This window comes from Dipodomys ordii, unplaced genomic scaffold, assembly GCF_000151885.1.
Source record: "Dipodomys ordii isolate 6190 unplaced genomic scaffold, Dord_2.0 Scaffold123, whole genome shotgun sequence".
NCBI classification, from domain to species: Eukaryota; Metazoa; Chordata; class Mammalia; order Rodentia; family Heteromyidae; genus Dipodomys; species Dipodomys ordii.
This window is the reverse complement of record NW_012267339.1, coordinates 903,180-921,816: the sequence shown is the minus strand read 5'-3', so window position 1 is coordinate 921,816 and position 18,637 is coordinate 903,180. Positions and strand designations below refer to the sequence as shown.

The 18,637-nt window shown below is 37.7% G+C and overlaps 1 protein-coding gene across 1 annotated transcript; it reads left to right on the top strand.

Moving 5' to 3' along the window:
* The first annotated feature begins 6,487 nt into the window (after positions 1-6,487).
* On the top strand, positions 6,488-16,595 carry Mepe (matrix extracellular phosphoglycoprotein). Its single transcript, XM_013029814.1, has 3 exons — positions 6,488-6,541; positions 10,931-10,984; positions 15,171-16,595. The coding sequence occupies exons 1-3, from the start codon at positions 6,488-6,490 to the stop codon at positions 16,593-16,595; spliced, it is 1,533 nt and encodes a 510-aa protein (XP_012885268.1).
* The last annotated feature ends 2,042 nt before the right edge of the window (positions 16,596-18,637 follow it).

Genomic DNA, 18,637 nt, shown 5'->3' with positions numbered 1-18,637 from the left:
AGGTTTTTTTCTCCCAAAATATGTCTTCTCGGCAACCTTCCACCCAGAATAGGGTCTTGGCTATTTTTGCTTGTCAATTGTAGGTTCTAAATTTAAGACTTGAGTTGAATTTTTCTTTGTTTCTGGTTTTGAATCCATTTCGGCTTTGAGAACATGTACATTTAAATGCTGCAAATTCACTCACTGGTAGAATTAGATGCTGTCAATTTTTTCCTCTTTAAAATTTATGAATTTTCTTCCTAGAGCACATGTTCTCCTAGAACAGAAAATTGTCTCATCAGTTAAATAAAGGGGAAACGTATGAAACTATAATGTATTTATAAGGTTAAGACTACATAGGAACACAAACCAGGTGCCTAATGTTTTACTTGAACCATCAGAAATAAGATTAATGTTATGAACAATGTAAACACTTAAAACATTGAATGATCTGTTAATTGCACTCATTTCTGGACTGTTCATTGATCTAACTGTAATAGAATAGCAAAAATTCAAAATGAGCATTTTATGGTTTTTATATCCATCTATTGTTTATATTTTGGTTCAGTCTCATAGTTGACTAAACACTCCTATTTGTTGTCCTTTCTCCGATTTCCATTTCCTTGTAAACTGTCACCCAGCTCCTTAGCACTTCGCTGAAATCCTTGGTATGAATAATGATGATGTCTAGAGAAACAGACTACTACAATCTCTTACATTTCAACCTTATTGTTTCTCTTAATGATTCTTTGACTTACTCTCATATCAAATAAGCCATAGGAAAAAATCAAGAGAGGACAGGAAAGAGAAAAAGGATACTTGCTTCACCTGAGCAACAGATTATCATCAATGATGGGAAGAATGCATGGAGCAGGTAGCCAGTCACCATTTCATTATATAAAGGTAAGTATTAGTTAACTATAATTAAACAATAGAATAAAATGTATTTATTTAGTGTTTATGCCAACCTTAAGAGACAGTACATGGCAATGGTTTTAAACTTTGCTTAGGAGTCAGATTACTTAATTACAATTCTGGCTTTTGTACTTGTGGACTATGTGATTCTAGGAAAGCTTTTTATACTCTTAAGGTATCATTTCTGAAATTAGGGTGATTCTAATAGCAACTTTATCACAAAATTGCTATAAGGATTGAATGAGTCAATGTAATATATTAAGGACCATGCTTGGATCATAGAAATTACTCATTGAAATTTTAGCTTATTAATATGTTCTTACTTTCAGAGGGCAAAATCAAGGTTCAGAAAATTTCAATTGAGTTGTTAAGCATTTGGCTATAGTAACCACTACCTGGTAGAGTTAGAAACTCAGCTTTTTCACTTTAACTGGGTTTTTTTTTTTTTGGTCTTTTCTTTTTTAGTACTGGGGATCTAACTCAGGACATTGCACTTGCTAGGCAAGAGCTTTGCCACTGAGCTACATCCCAGCATGATCTGTTTCTCCTTAAAGCTACTAGCATTTAAATATCTCCATTGTAAATGATAATGTTTGAGCATTCTAAAATGCATGGTTGAATAGCTGCAAATCAGGAATCACCACAGCCCATGATGCAAATTCTAGCTCTGATGCTGAGCTCAAGACCCTCTGAGGAGGAGCCACAGAATTTGGATAAAGCAGAAAGAAGAATTTCAACTTAAATAGACAAGGCAGCATTCTGTTAGCCAAAATGTCTAGGTCTGTCTTGTTTGTGTGTTCGTTTGTTTGCATTTTTGTCTATTTGAAGAGTTGAGGAAAAGTGAAAACTTCGATGTAAGTCTCATTTAATATTTTTAGTTGGTACAAATTGTGCATAGAGGTAGGTCTTATCACAAGATATAAGTTGAATACATCTTGCAAAATTGTTTACTGACATTTTCATATCTAATCTAATGTAAGTAATCTCATTAAGTATTATTATATTTTTCAACTGAATGGATCCTACCAAGCTGTTGATTGCACACTTAGCAGCCAGTTTGAATGAAGCAGGCAAATGGGCAATTGCTCCAGAAAGGCTTTCTTTAGTATTGGTGTGGTACTTGTTTCATTAAGAAATCCAGTGATGGCTGGGTACAGGTGGCTCATGCCTGTAATCATTGTTACTCAGGAGGCTGCTAGCCTGGGCAGGAAAGACCATGAGACTCTTATCTCCAATTAACCACCAAAAAGGCCAGAAGTGCAGCTGTGAGTTACATGGTAGAGTACTAGCCTTGACCTGAAAAAGCTCAGAGACAGCGCTCATCTTTCTTCTACTTAAAACCATTAGTAGTGCCAGGCACCAGTGACTCATGCCTGTAACCCTGTAACTCAGAGGCTGAGATGTGAGGATTGCAGCTCAAAGCTAGCAAGAAAGTCTATGAGACTCTTACCTTTCCAATCAATCACCAAAAGCCAGAAGTCAAGCTATGGTTCAAGTGGTACTATGCTAGCTTTGAGCAAAAATGCTCAGGGACAGTGCCAGGCCCTGAGTTTAAGCCCCTGGACCAGCACACACACACACACACACACACACACACACACACACACACACACACACACACACACACACACAATCAGTACTATTCTTTCTCACCCAGATAAAGTCAAAAGCCTGCACTGACCCCATGCCCCATGTCATTTGCCACTTAGTTCCTTTCTGATCTATTGTGGATGTTACCCTTGCTCAGTTCCTCCAGCCAATCTGGCCTCTTTTTTTGTTCTGGAATAAGCCAGAAGTCTTTTGTTCAGAAGATCGCTTTTCCAATTCCTTATGCCTAGAATATTTTACCTTGTCAGGGATGGGTAAACTTTTTTCTGCCTAAGTCCATTTAGATATTTATAATATAATCCGCAGGTCATAAAAATTATCAATACATACTGATAGTCATTGAGAGCTGACAAGAAGTATATAAAAAGCATGTGTCCAGTCACGTACCAAATGATTTCCAGGCCTTATATCATCATTGGCTAAACTTCTCTACCTTGCTAGATAGGCACATGACTACAGATCTGTTCCTATATAACAAAATACCACAGATTGGGTAATTTATAGGGAATGGAAGTTTATTCTTCACAGTTCTGAAAACTAGAAAGTCTAAGGAGAAAGATTTTGGCAAGTGTCTTGGTAGGGGTTGGTTATCTGATTCCAAGATGGAGGCTTATTACTTCATCCTTCAGAGGAAAGGAAGGCCATGTCTTCACATGGTAGAAAAGTTGAAAGACAGAAAGGTCTGGGGTAGTTCCCTCCAGTTCTTTCATGAAAGTTCTGTCCTCATGACTTAATCATCAAATCCAGGTCCTACCTCTTAATAATATCACATTGGAGTGTACGTTCCAATATATGGATTTGGAAAGGCTCACCTATTCAAAGGGTAGCTAAGTCCGTAATCAAAAGTCACCTTCTCTAGGCATGTAAACAAAGTGAGAGCAGAGGATACTGTTAGGGGAGGAACACAAAGGCATAAAGCCTCTGTGCATCTCATCATATAAAATAATACTTATCTAAATGAACTCCAGGAAATGGAGCTGAGGGGTTTTATTTGTTGTTGTTTTTGTTTACCTTCCTTTTTGTCTTGTTTGTTCATTTATCTGTCTTTGGGAGAGTTAGGGGGGAAGAAAAAGGGGGACAAAGGGTAAACAAATACAGTAATAGTACTCATCTCTATATTGAAAATGAACTACACAACTTGTGGATAGGGATGGGAGGTAAAAACTGGGAGTGAGCAAGAGAAGGGGTAACTTTTTAAAAAGAAATGTATTCTGTATCTGACATATAACTGTAACCCCTTTGTACATAACCTTTGTAGTAACATTTTTAAGTCATCTTCTCAATAGTGGCTTCCCAAGACACATCCAGTGCTTACTCTTCCTGTCCTGCAACTTTTTTTCCCCTAACTTCATGTACATCACTATCTAGTATAATATACCCCCACTTGTTTATCTTATTTATTGTCATCTCTACTGGATGATGAGCTCCATGAAGACAGGGATTATCTTCTGCCCAGTTTATTCCTGGCTGGTTCACTACCCAGTTTATTCCCGGCCTGTCACTATGTGGGTACTAGTAACATTTTTGTTATATTTCTGAAGTTTTTGAGACAAATTGAGATTATACACTTACTACAGAATCCCAAGAATAATTTCCACTATTCATCTTGTTAGTTTGCAAATATTTTTCTGTTTTTAAGCTTGTTAGACAACCACTCAGTCTTAATGGATAGTTCTGAAATCAGTTCTAATTATCTGACAATATGATATCCAATCTGGGGTATTTATATGCTTCTGTTTATTCCACCTTCTGGAACATTTGATAGCCGCTTTCTACCACAGGAACATTTTTAGATTAAAATTACTTTACCCCCTGTGGTTATCTGTGGGCACTCAGGACAATTTGTTTGCTGGTGCAAAGTGGAACAGTGCTGATTGGACACTGGAAATACTAGCAAACTTTAAATTTCAGCAAAATGCTCAGAGCCTGCTAATCAAGCAAAGCAGCCAGGTTCCTGAAGGTCAAATACCAGGTAATTTGGCACTTTTAATGTTCTTCATAGGAAATGGCTTTATGTGATAATTGTTTATATTTTCAAGATGTTTATCACTCCAGATATGTCATTGTTTTGTGAACTAAATCAAGTAGGTGGTATTCAGTATTTTGTTTTATAAACTAGGGTGTGTGCTATTAAAATTGATGACTTGGCAGCCTCTTTTCTTTTGATTTGGCTACTAGGAGTATCAGGAGACACAGAAACTCAATGACTAATTTTCATCCATACTTTCATAAACCAGGTTGTCTCCCTCCACAAACCAGAAATAAGAGAATCTGATCAGATTCATATTTTCAAAACTTGTCTGTGGTGATATTTCTACTGACCAGCACTAAGTTATTTGATAAGTGGCTTCTATATACTGCCCTTATCTGTAAAATACCTGGAAAGCTAAATTAGAGTTTGAATTAAGATTCTTAAAATTGTATTAATTTAGAAAACAATAACCTAGGATTTCAGAATATATCTAATAATTTGGTTTATTTCTTCAAACAGAATTTTTTTATTTTTACATGTTTAAAGATTGTAAGATACTTTTTAAATGACTTTTCCCATTAAAAGAACAAAATGGTTCCAACAAAGAACAATATAAATTTATTATCTTCATATTAGTTGCTATGCATTTATGTCGAAGTAGTAAAATATTAATGTTCACCCAAACCAACAGATTATCCAAAGCTATTCTGTTTTCCAATCTGATAACTGCTTAAGTAAGTTCATTAGAGCCTTTTAATGTATTTATCAAACTATAAACAGGTATTTTGATCTGTAACTGAATGATAGTATTTTAAGCAATTATTTTTTAGCTAAATGCAAGATATAGTTTTCCTTTGTCAACATGTAGATTTTTCTCTAACAAAATAAATAAGATAAAGAAACAGAAACTTGAGATGGCCTAGACTGTATTAAGAATACAGACTCTTGAGGCAGTTGCTTATGGTTCATGCCTGTAATCTTAGCTACTCAAAAGACTGAGATCTGATGATCATGGTTAGAAGCCAGCCCAGGAAGGAAAGTACGTAAGACTCTTATCTCAAATTAACCACCTAAAAAGCCAGAAATGCATTTGTGGGTCAAGTGCTAGCCTTGAGCAAAAAAAAAGCTGACAGAAGAAGGGAGAAGGGAGATGGAAGGAAGAAGGAGGAGAAAGAGGAAGAGGAGGAGAAGGAGAAAGAGGAGGAGGAAGAAGAAGAAAATGGAGGAGAAGGACTCTATAGCTACATTTCCTAGATTCCAAATTTAATCTGCCTTCTAATATCTGTGAGCTCTGAGGCTTATACAGATAAAGTGATGTTAACTAGCTCATATGGTTGTAGTGAGGCTCAAATAAATAAACATATGTAAAATTTCTAGAGCAATGTTTGTCACATTTTAATATTTAATAAATACCAGCTGTTGAAGTAAGTAATTGCTTCAGTCTAAGTCTCTAGACCCTGATGATGCTAATTCAAATATATGGCTAATTGATATGAGGGTGTAGATTGGACTACTAGGCTGGAATCAGCGAAGATCCCACTCCTCTAGTGATATCTGCTATACTTTTTTTTTAATTGTGAGAATACCGTACAGAGGAGTTACAATTACATGGGTATGATCTATACTTTAACTGTTAGTTTGCTGTCCCTTAGCATTATACAAATACTTGATAATGTCCCTCTAAGAAAAAGAGGGAAAATGAAGGACTGACAAAGAAGCAAACAAATTATGTTTATAAAATTCATTTCTATCTACTGACTATCATTCAAATTATATTCAATAATTTTGGCTTCACATTAGTAATATCCACACTTGGCTATACACTATGCAAATTACTTACATATACATACTAATTTTGTAGAGGTAACTATAGAAAGTAACTTTGTAGATTAAAAAACAAAATGCAGCTCAGGGAGGAAGGATGCTTGTGTGTACTTCTATTTATGGTTGTAGTACACAGTGACCAGTGCTTAAGGTTAAGCTCTCATTGTCTTTCCACAGAGATTCTCAAAGATGCGACTTGTGTGCATAGGACTGCTCCTTTACAGTGTAACTTGGGCAGCACCAGTAAGCATTTATAAATTCATTTCTGTTTTGTAACATTTCTTGCACTTTTTATATAGCAATGTTTATTTAAATTTCTAGTATTCACTTAATTCAAACAAATAAAATCATCTAGCACTTGGCATAGAGGGCCTGTCACAAAAGAGGCCCTCAAAAATATGTGCTGAATTACAAGGTGTCACCGTGTTGTTTTAAAAGGAACAGCAACAACATTATTTGAGAAAACCAGTGGCTAGTCACAACATTGCATGTCAAATGTGGCTTGAGTAAAATTAAATCATATCAAAAGAATCTTTCAATATTCTACTAAAAATATGAAGAATTTGTCACAAAGTATTTTTTATTAACCAGTTTTGTAAATAGATGGCACCGTGAAGAACGAAGAAATATTTCTGAATTTTTTGCAAGACTTCATCACTCTGGCATCTTACTAATGCTGTTTCATTCACTAGTAAGGTCAAAGGTGGACAGAGAATTCATGCACTTCAACGATCCAAGCTCCTATTGCTATTGTTTCTGATTCACATGGATGAGTGTCCAGGATGTGACCAAGTCATCCTGTGACAATACTGAGCATTACAGGCATATTCTGCAGGGTAGACAATGTGCTCAATAATGTCTCACAGCACCTCAGCTTTTCAGAGTAACCTTTTTGGTTGAACAACCATGGAAACAACTATTGCTAGCTTTGCTTAAATATAGGTCTGAACAAGTCAGTGACCAGTTGGATAACCAGACCAACAAGGATTAACCACACCATCTGGTGAGGATGCACAGTTTGGGCAAGCTTTCCTCCCTCAGCACAGATTCTCACACATTCCCATGGACCACATTTCTGGAAACAGAAATGTCTCAGGGCCAACTCACCAGACCACACTCCATCAGAGCTATGCAGCTGTGCACTAAGGCAGGATGGTGGGAGTGTGGGCCTTGCTGACTCAGTTTAATCCAGCCAACTGGAACAGATAGAGGCCTTTCTGACAATTTCCAGTAAAGTGCTATGTCAACATATACCAAGTGACCAGCAGTAAGAAGTGGCTGACAGCTTCTCTGCCAGAGATAGGTGATGTCATCTCCATTATGGGGTCATGTTCAAGCCCATGACAACCAACAAGTGGGTGTTAGGGAAGAAAGGAAGGGTGTAGATTTCATTGAAAGCCTCAGTTATGGCATGTAGATAAAATTTGGCATTGTAAATGGATGGGATGTTTACTCCCACATAAATTATGGACAATAAACAGGGGGATAGAAAGTATGTACTGAATCACTTACCTTTGCTTTAAAATTATAAGCCAAATATGAAATAATCTTAAGATATAAGAAAATAAATAAAAGATTATTGAAACATGCAGTTAAATTAACATCAATATTCACTTAGACTATAAGGACTTTGTTCTAAGTCACAATAAGTCATGTACCATACTAGGGTACTCTAATAGTCAAAAATATATTGTTAATACATAAAAGTGTGTGACTGTGCACCTGTGTGTTCTGTGAATAGATACCCACATTTTCATTTCTTCATCTTTGATGCTGATGCTCTACTACCTGAGCCAAACCTCCTACTCTATTTTTGCTGGATACATGAAAGTGGAGTCTCTTGAGTCTCTCATACTTTTCTTCCAAGATTGGCTTCAAACTTCAGTTCTCCAGAGCTCACCTTTCTGAGTAGCTAGTATTACATGGGTGAGTCACAGGCACTGAGCTCAGTATCTATTATCTCACTTTTGTATCTTATTCTTCCTATGGTCCCATTCACAGAACATTTGATATTTGTGAAGAATGATGTAATTGTTTCAATTTATATTCACAAGATCATGATGAGAACCAAAATTAGAAATGCAATAGAGAATAAAATTATAAAACAGATCTTGAAGACACAACATAAACTTCAGGATCATTTCCTTTTATTGGTCAATGTTTCCTTGTAAGCAACTACTTCGATTGTTATTAATTTGGTCCTTAGGCTTTAAGATAGTGAGTTCTGGTCAAAATATCTCCTCTACTTCAACCACCACCAGCTGTGTGTATAGGCAGCTTTGTCTCATCTACTGTCGATCTCACAGGTGATAAGACTTAAGTGATATTTCTATGCAAAATTAGTTTACATACTGTGCTGTGAAGTATTATATAAACAAAGCATGATCTGTAAATTGATTGACCCAATTATTGCTTGTCTCTAGAAGAAATGGAATATTAGGTAGATAGTACCAGCCAAACTTTCGGTTAAGGTTTCTTCCTTCCTTCTTTCCTTTCTTTCTTCCTCTTTCCGGGCCCCCCCCCCCCCCCCCCCCGCTCCCTCTCTGAGAAACCCTGATTCCCAGGGCCTCTCACTTGCTCAGTTTGCTTAGCTGACTTGAGCCATTCCTCCAGCCCAGGTGGTTGTTGTTTATTTTGGAGATGGACTCTCCAAGATTTTTCTGCTTAGGCTGATTTCAAACTTTGATCCTCAGGATCTCCACTCCCTGAGTCATTAGGATTGCAGGCTTCAGCCATCAGTGCTCAGCTTTTCAATTTATATTCCTAAAACAATTTTATCAATCAGAGTCTAATCCGGAAAACAAAAACCAATGACTGTCGATTTATTTAGGAAGAATGCTCTGAAGGTGAGTAGGCCAGCTAGACTATATAATCCTTCTTTTGAAATCTTCCCATGGAAGACTTTTCTCTCCTCTATGACTGATTCACCACAGTGGCTGCTTCTGGTCTCACATATACAAATGAAAAAACAAATGCACTCCATTCATTGGTTTCTCTTGCACATAAGAGAAAAGCTAGGAGTTAAAAATAAACAAAAATACAAGTAGTTCTAGAATCATTGACCTTATTTCTTTTACAGAAATCTTGTCTGCGATTCTATTCTGTGTGCCTTCCTGTGATACATTCAGTGCAAAGGCCAAAAATAGCTACCAGATTCTATTTCTTCTTAGTTTCTAGTCTTTGTCAACTTCAGCAGTGATTCTTTACCCCCAGGAACCATCAACAACTAACTTCCTCTCTTTCCTTCCTTCCTTCCTTCCTTCCTTCCTTCCTTCCTTCCTTCCTTCCTTCCTTCTTCCTTCCTTCCTTCCTTCCTTCCTTCCTTCCTTCCTTCCTTCTTTCCTTCCTTCCTTTCTTGTTTCCTTCCTTCCTTCCTTCTTTCTTGGTAGTACTAGAGTCTGACCTTAGGACCACATGTCTAGATGTTTTTGTTCTGACTATTTGTCAGATGGAGATCTTGCTCCTTGCACAGGTCAGCTTAGATTACGAACCTTCCTGAGGGAGCTGAGTTGACTGGTGTATAGCATCATGACCAGTTACTGGTTGAGATGGGAAATCTCAGGATTTTTTTTTGCCCCAACTGGGAACAAAACCACAGCCTCAAACCACAACCTTCCCAATCTCCACCTCCCAAATAGCTGAGTTTACAGGTATAAACCATCAGCACCTGGCTCCCCTTGAGAAATTTTGAAATGTCCATATCAATCCAAGAGAAGAATTTGTCACAATGTCCTAGCCACCTCCATTCTCTCTTCTCTGAGCAAAATATTCTAGTCAGGTGACTGGCAAGAGAAGGGTCCATGTCTGGCTACACACAAGAGGTTTTCCTTTGTTGTTGTTATTCTCAATGTACTAAGTGATTTCCTTTTTCTTCTGTTTCTTTCCCCCTATGATGTATCCCTTGTTGTCACATATCCAATTTTGGTACCCTGGGTATTGTATATACATTTAGCTGAACTAGGGAAGGGAAAGAGAACAACAAAATGGTGAGACAAAGGACAAAGGGGAAATGAATGCAACAGAGATCATCACAAGACAATACGTTGGAAATGATTTGTACAACTTGGGAGGAGGACACAATTGGAAGGGTAAAGAGGGAGAAAAATGAGGTAGGGAGTAACAAGTTAGAGAAGAAATGTAATCACCACCTTACTTATGTAACTGTAACCCCTCTGTACATAACCTTGACAGTAAAATTTTTTATAAACATTCAGGAGTATAGTTTGACTGCTGCTGGATCAACACCATCAAAACAATTCAAAATAAACATATTCTGAACTCATTGTATCACTGTACACAATACAATACAGGGAAAGTTTCTTCTCATGTGGACATCAATGGCTCCCAAATCTACTTCATCTAGAATGTCCTGCTTGCTTCTCTCCACCATGCCCTGTGGTGGTTCTGAAAGCAGGGATGGCATTGTCTTCCTTGGGATGAGGGAAGGGAAGCAAAGGTGGAAGATGGAACCCTCTTTCATAATAAAAATAAACATGAGAGAATGAGAGGATCCATAGTCCTTTCATCAGAATGGTTTTCCAGAACCCAAAGAGGAAAATAAATGACTGCTGTTTGAAGAAGTGAACGTAAGAGGGCCTATTTGGTGAAGTTGTATTTGTTATTTCCTTGCAGACTTTTCAACCACAGACTGTGAAAGCCAGTCAAGGCAGTGTGGAAGAACCGAAGGTAAATAAAATTATTCTTCTCAAACAACTCTATTTGGCTCTGTAAAGAAAGAAAGTCAATAAGAGAAAAACTTTACAGCCAAAATATTCTTGAGCAGAGTGGAAAAACAACATTATTCAACAGACTGTTGGCATGTTCTAGTGAAGCAAGCATTATAATTCACAGTGACAGACAAGAAGGGAGTAGTGTGTGTGTGTGTGTGTGTGTGTGTGTGTGTGTGTGTGTGTGTGTGTGTTGATAATGGGTCTTGAACTTGGATCTTGGGTGCTATCGCTTAGCTTTTTTGCTTAAGGCTGGCACTCTACCACTGGAAGACACAGCTCTACTTCCAGCTTTTTGCTTGCTAATTGGAGTTAAGAGTCTCTCCAATGGCTTGGCCATGATTCTCAGATCTCAGCCTTCTGAATAGTTAGAATTATAGTTTGAGCCACCTGTACTCAGTTTACGGAAACATTATGAATGGAGACTATTTCAATGTGATTTCTTACTTCAAATGAAACAGTGCTTTGCTGGGCAGCTTTCCAAGGGATACTTGTGGAATACATGTTATTAGCAATACTGTTATTAGCAGCCAGTGCTCTTCACATGTGCACATGAGAAAGGTAGGAAGGTGGTTAGCAGGTCTTAATGAGGAATTTTGTTTCTGGGGAACTCATTTTCCTTACTTCACCAGAAAAATTAAGCAAATGAGCTCAGCTTTGGTATAACCAAATTGCAATTTCCTCTGTCGTCCACAGTTTCCCCTGACTATATCAAAGAATGCTTTTCTCAGAACTGACCATCTTCTTCCCTTCAACTCAGCTGACATTTACAAAGGCCCAATCTATGAGCTTTTAGAAAGCCTGAATGTTCAAGCTGCATGTTTTGCCAACTTGAATGTCAGATGTAAACTTTGTCAAAACTCACCTTTCTCCTAATCCCCTCACCCCTTACTGGAAAGTATTTGCATTAAAATTTGATAGTAAAATTAACAGAACCTAGTCAGTCAAACTTAGGGAAGACCCATTTAGAGATTTCTAGAAAGGCGTAGTTGTTGTCTTCAGGAACTGGCTGACAGACTCTGCCCTCCAGTGGTAACACAGAAGTACTTGTCAGGGGCAGAATACCACTTCTCCCAAAGGGGGGATGAGAGGGAGAAATATTTTCTATTATTAGAAAGAAATAAAGAAAGATTCTTAGAGACAAACCTGGAGTGACATAGATTAAAGTGCATTGCTTTCATAAACTACTTTGTCAAATGACAACTCTTTCCATTTTAAAAATGTTTTAAAGAAAAAGAGAAACCCACTTTAATATAATTTTATTTTATAAGTAACATACAAGGACCATCATGAAAAGCATCGGATTATTTCCCTAACTATGTTTACACCTCACCTGGAAAGAAAAATCAAACTAGCATAAAGGTAAACTGAGTCTTTGAATGAAAGACCTTTTTACAAGCCAAACTCTGCTCTATGAGAAATTACTTGTTCTAGAATTTCTATCTATGGATGATGACTTCTTTTGCTCACTGTCCTGAATTCCTCAAACCTCTCTACAATGCAGCTCTGTTCTAGAATCATCCATTCTCTGCTTCAACATCTGTTCTGCTGAGGTAGCTATGGTTTGGTGGACCCTAGATGCCCTTGGTTCGTTGTGATCTTTCATTGTCTCATTTCATTGAGATTTTCCAGGTAAACTTACATTTGATCTAATGGTGGGAGTTTCAGCTGGAAAAGCGGTCTAAGAGAGACTCACTTTAGTATATCTTCAATTTATTCCATGGGTGCCTTTATCTGTGGGATGCTCATAAGGAGAAGAATGAGGCCCTTGTCATGGAGATGACAAAAAAATATATTTTTTACTCCATTCCCTTTGGCTGAGTCACTGCCCAGATCGCTGGAAACAACCTAAAATGCCACCAGCCGTTGAATTATTTGCTTTTCCCAATGGGTTCCATTTCCTGTACAAGAGGGACTTCCCTTTGGAATACTATTTTTTCTTTTTTTTACTGCTCAGTAGCCTTTACGTGGCATCTCTAAAGACCGAATCTAACTGCCTGATAAAATTGATCACAACTTGCTTACTGTGATTTGTATCTGGTATACTCTTTCAGTTGCTTAAGACAAAATGTTTGTCAAGTGAGAAAGTTAATTTTGTTTCTCCGGGATGTTAGAGTTAAAAAGAAATGTTTAAAAAGGCACTTGTGTATATCATCAGAATCCAAGATAGAATTGTACAAAGGGTCATATGTATGAAGGTAAAGAACATTTTTAAAAAAAAACAAACAATAATCATGGTTTGGAATAGAGAAAACCTAATTCCTGCCTGGTATTCAGAGAAGACTACATGATGGAAATAATGAGCTAAGCCTTGGAGGATGAGCAAGATTTGAAGAAAATACAAGTGTATATGAGGGGATGTTCTCCCTGAAGACAGTAACACAAGCCAAGGCACAGAATGGGAAAGCAGAGCAAGAACAACTGTTATTAGCCAACAGATTCACAGAACATATACAGTTAATGACTTGATTAGAAATCACTTTACACAAGCAAAGGCAAAAGCAAAAGAGGTTTCTATTTTTTGATTGTGTCTTCCAACATATTGTTAACTGTCACATACCAGTTTAAAGTAGTATCAGCTGCGTATGGTAGTATATGCTTGTATTATTATAGGTAGCATACGTTCCAGCCACTCTGAGGGAGGTGATGCAAAAGGAATGCTTCATAAGAACCTATCTCACAATCTTTTTTTTTAGTTAAAAACACTTAGGGCTAATTCAAGTGGTAGAGCTATTGTCTCATAAGCAGGAAGCCCTCGGTTCAAGTCTCAGTTTTTTAAAAAATTATGTTTTCCTTTATAGAAGAATTCTAGTCATTCTTTTAGTGAAATATACACAATCCATTAGTAAACATGAATGCCTCTCACTCATTTCTGCACACTGCATACTAACAAGCTTTGGAAAAGCAGTGAGTACTTCCATATGCCACTGCTACCTTGGTTCAACCGTGAGCTGCTTCATCAATTTCTCGATTGCTCCCAATAGTTAGCATGACACATTTACAAGCATACAATCCTCTGAGGAAAACAGTATTCTTATGTGGTGGGGGGAGGAAGGAATGTAAAATATAAAATGCGTTTCACTTCTAAGGACTCACTATTCACTAAATGACATTTAACAATGTATGCCTCTCCCTACCCTCCTTTCCCTTTCCCCCTTTCCCTTCTCCTCCTCCTTGTACCAGGCTTGAACTTAGGATTTCATACTTGCTTGGCTGGTATTCTACTGCTTGAGCCACACCTCTAGCCCTGCTTTTTGCTGGTTATTTTGGAAGCAGTTATTTTCACAGACTATTCCTGCCCAGACTGGCCTTCATCAGTGATCCTCCAGATGTCAGCTTCCTAACTAGGATTACAGGTGTAAACCTCCAGTGCCAAGCAAGCACTACTCTTGAATTAACCATCTTCTAAAATTGATCTTACTTCAAAAGCCACCACAAACCTACATTCCCAAATTTATTTCTTATACTCTTTTTGTTTACCTTTCACAGATACATTGAAGCATAAAATACTGGGTTCATATTAAAGAGCACTATGAAATGTTTTGCTATATGTCTATGTTATGCAATATTTAAGTGAAGTGAAATATATCTATAGCTTCAAGTTATTTATCATGTCTTTTTTGTAAAAACTTTCAAAAACCTATCTTTTAGCATTCTGAAAAGTACAACACATTATTATAATTGTTATCTATATAGCCCTCTAAGATGCAATATTATGCCAGAAACTCTTGTTCACATAACTTGATACTATAATAGATAGCTAAACATTTCTCCATCTTTTCCTCCCACTGCACTCTTCCCAGCATTGAGTAACTACTCATTTACTCTCAACTTCCCTAATATTTCTAAGCCTCTAATTTAGGATCTCTCTGCTCCAGACACAGACAGTTATCAATATTGTCTTTCAATTGTGTTTCCAAAAATCTCCTTCTATCCCCCATCTGCAGATGTGCAACGTCACCACCATCAAGCCCATATCATTCTTCTTTCTCCATGAAACCTATCTTGTCCATTCCAGAATGATCTCTGCCAATGAACTTCTATTCATTTTGTTAATTATATGACAACTCAGTTTTTAGATATTTCCTAATTATTATCCTGTTTTGATTTTTTGCATAATCACTGTGTTGAAAATTATACTTTAGCAGGAAGAAAAAAATAACAACAATATTGCTTTTGATCTTTTGGAGGAGAGAAGAAATCAAGAGGTCACACCTAAAGAAAACATTACTCAGAAGAAAAGGAGTGACTTACCCTTTTTTGCTGTCAATGAAAATAATAAAAGCAGTAAATACTCAAATCTTTTGGTAAAGACACAGACAATCATTGATAACACTGGTATCAGTCACAAAGGAAAAGCCCATGATGACCTAATGATGACCTGGGTTCCAGAATCCACTGTGGATAAAAGAACTGATGATGGAGATGATGCCATAAGCCACCTACCTGTCCAGGAAGAATACGGAACAACTCTCAAGACAAATAGCATGAGGCCAGTGAATGTAATGGAACTGTGGGGGGAGGGAAGCAAAGAGAAGACACATAGCAATGTACTAAGCAAAATTCTAGCAGGTGTCAACTATGTTAAAGCCCATTCAGAAGGGAAAAAGAACGATCAAAGAGATTCCCAAGACCACAAGAGCTCATTACTAAGCAAGAGCAACCACCACATCAGGCGTGACACTCACTACCTAACACGGGTCCCCAAAGGCCAAAAAGTCCCCAGTGACTTTGAAGGCAGTGGTGACATAGATCCTCAGGAAACAGGGGATAATGACCTGTCTCCTTTCAGTGGGGATGGCCAGCTTTTTAAGGATGTTTGTGGTGAAGGAGAAGGTATTGGTCCAGATATTCAAACAGAGCTCCCAGACCAAAGTGGGTCGGAGACTATTAATCTTGACCCAAGACTGCCAGGTTACAACGAGCTTCCAGAGACAGAAGGACATGGTGGCAGTGTCATTGGAGCCAGTAGTGACAGAGTGAAAGAGACGGGTATTGGTGTGAGCCTGGTGGAGTGCAACAATGACATCATAGGGAATACCAATTTTAGGGAGCTCCCTGGAAAAGAAGGAAACAGAGTGAATACTGACAGCCAAAATGCTCAAGGAAAAGTGGAGCGCCATTATCCAAATGCACCCTCCAGAGAGAAAGGAAAAGACGGTGATAGAGATGCAAACGAAAGTGCTCATTACAATGAAATCCCTAAACATGGCAAGGGTAGCTCCAATAAAGGACCAGAGCAGTCTAATAGAAATGAAGTAATCTTAAGTGAGAAACCACGACTTAGCAGTCAGGGCAAAAGTCAAGGATTGCGAACACCTTCTCATGGCCTTGATAATGAAATTAGAAATGAAATAGGCTCCCACAATGACCCCGGTAATATTTTAAAACATGGCAGACAAAGCCAGGATGGACAACATAATTCTTTATGGAATAAAGGGAGGTATCAAAGGAGAGGCCCCTGGAGTTACAGAAGACCCCATTCTCACAGGAGCTTTAGCCCTTCTAAAAGGGACCATAGCAGTGAATCATCTGACAGTGATAGTTCAGGCGAGAGTGAGGGTGACTAGTCCCCTGGGAGCTCCTTGTTGGGTGTATTTTAAACAGCACTCATCTGCAAGGTGGCCTTGAAGGACAGCTCAGGCATAGGAGAGAGGACAGGGCCCCAAAACTGACAAAACCAGCAAGTCTGGCTTTGGTGGGGGAGGTTTAGCTGTTTTCATGGCCATAATGTAATATTCTTTTCTATATGATAGTGCCTTTAAAAAAAAAAAGAAACAAGACCCACTAAGGATCTATGCTACTAGGTAGCATGAAGAAGTATGTTCTTCATGTCACACATACCTTGCTACGTTATTTGCTATGAAGACATGAAAATATGCAACATTTCTCTGTAACAATGTATAATTAAATGATCTATAGGAACTGTTGTCTGTGTCACATTTCACAAGCAACAAGATTAGTTCTGCCTCTGGCAAAGGTAGTGTGTGCTTATTCGATGAATCCACTGAGTGCAGTCTGAATGTACCCCTTCTTCCTGCTGACTCCAGCATTTGCTCACCTTCCTCTGCTCTAATAAAGATTTCCTGTTTCATAGCCACTTGTGCTCTTTCCTCTGTTGTATATTCGTCACTTTGAAATGAAGCAAGTTTTATTTCCCAAAAGAAATCTCAGTTTATCACTTGGAATGATTCTGCCTCCTCCATAAGCCAAGACCCAGGTGGAAAAAGGGAAGAAGGGCCACAAATTCAAAGAGAAACACAAAGGAAAAGGCAAGGTAAAAAACTACTTCCTTGGATACTGTTCATTTGCTTATCCCAAAGGATTTCTAGCTCCCTTCCTTGAGGACAGATGCTTTTCCAATAATGACGAGCTTTTGACACAGACCTGGAAATCACAGCTAGAATCCTAATAAGAAAGGAGGAGGAACTCTGGAAGGCTTCCATCTCTCTAAGAAAAGGAACATTCTACATCTAGCACTACCCTTCCTCCTTTCTGAGGCTTTTCTTGGCTTAAAATGAAAATGACCTCTGAGATGCAGCAGTTATTTTGTAGCCATGAGGGAAAGGATAAAACAAAGCTAGGAAGGCTACAGAACCAGTCCTATCAGGCACTGCTTGTTTCCAGTGTCTTTGCTTTGTGACAAAAATAATTCTGGACTGGTTGTGCTCGTTGCTTATATCGGAACCACATTGTTAATGGGTCTCCTCTCCCTCCATAACATTCTTCTAAATGACAAGGGTTGAAAGGAGGAGAAAAGGCAAGAAAAAGGCTGTCTCATCAAGCATAAACTCCCAACAACAGAAGTCATGACTGACACATTAGATTACAAGCATACTGCTAGTAATAATAGTAAAGGTATATAACACAAATGAATACAAATCAAAACTACAGTATCTTAAAAAAGAGTCTGAATTACTTGAGTAGACAGCAGATTATTACTTATAAAATGCAAGTGGTAAGTTAATCTATGGAACCAACCTGGAACTCCTCATCCAAACAGGTAGTAGTAATGACACACATGTGAAGCTCACCATGTGCACCAGGCAGAAATCCTTCAGTACACACTACACTAGAAATTGTTCCTAGCATGATCTTAGTTTTTGTTATTGTTGTAAGTATGATGTCATATATTGTATATATATATGTATATGTAGTAGAATTATATGTCAATATATAGAGACAATTAACATCATAGATCGTGTGCATGAACAGAAAGAGAAAGGAGACAGAGACAGAGACATAGAGACACCTTTAAAAGAAATGCTATCTAGGCACCAGTGGCTCCTACCTAATCCTAATCTTATCTAATTAAAAGACTTGAAAAGAAAAAAGGAAGGAAGGAAAGAAAGAAAAGAAGAAAGATTAAATAAAACTTGGAAATGTACAAGTATCTTTCATTTGTTCTCCATCTTCTGGAATAGCAAGGGAGTATCAAGAGAAAGTCTTCCAATTCCCCTAATTCACCATAAGGATGCCCAAATAAGCGATTCCTAGAACTTTGCTTTCAAATAAAATATAGATTTTTGGAACTTTAAAAAAATCCTTGGTTTAATCAATGAAATAAAGAAAACTAGAATCTAATTTACAAATATTCCTATTACAACTTATG

Excerpts from the sequence above, each read along its gene's own strand:
- Mepe (XM_013029814.1), top strand. The coding sequence starts at position 6,488 with ATGCGACTTGTGTGCATAGGACTGCTCCTTTACAGTGTAACTTGGGCA. Across the intron at positions 6,542-10,930 it reads GTGTAACTTGGGCAGCACCA|ACTTTTCAACCACAGACTGT; the intron begins GTAAGCATTTAT and ends ATTTCCTTGCAG. Across the intron at positions 10,985-15,170 it reads GCAGTGTGGAAGAACCGAAG|CAGGAAGAAAAAAATAACAA; the intron begins GTAAATAAAATT and ends ATTATACTTTAG.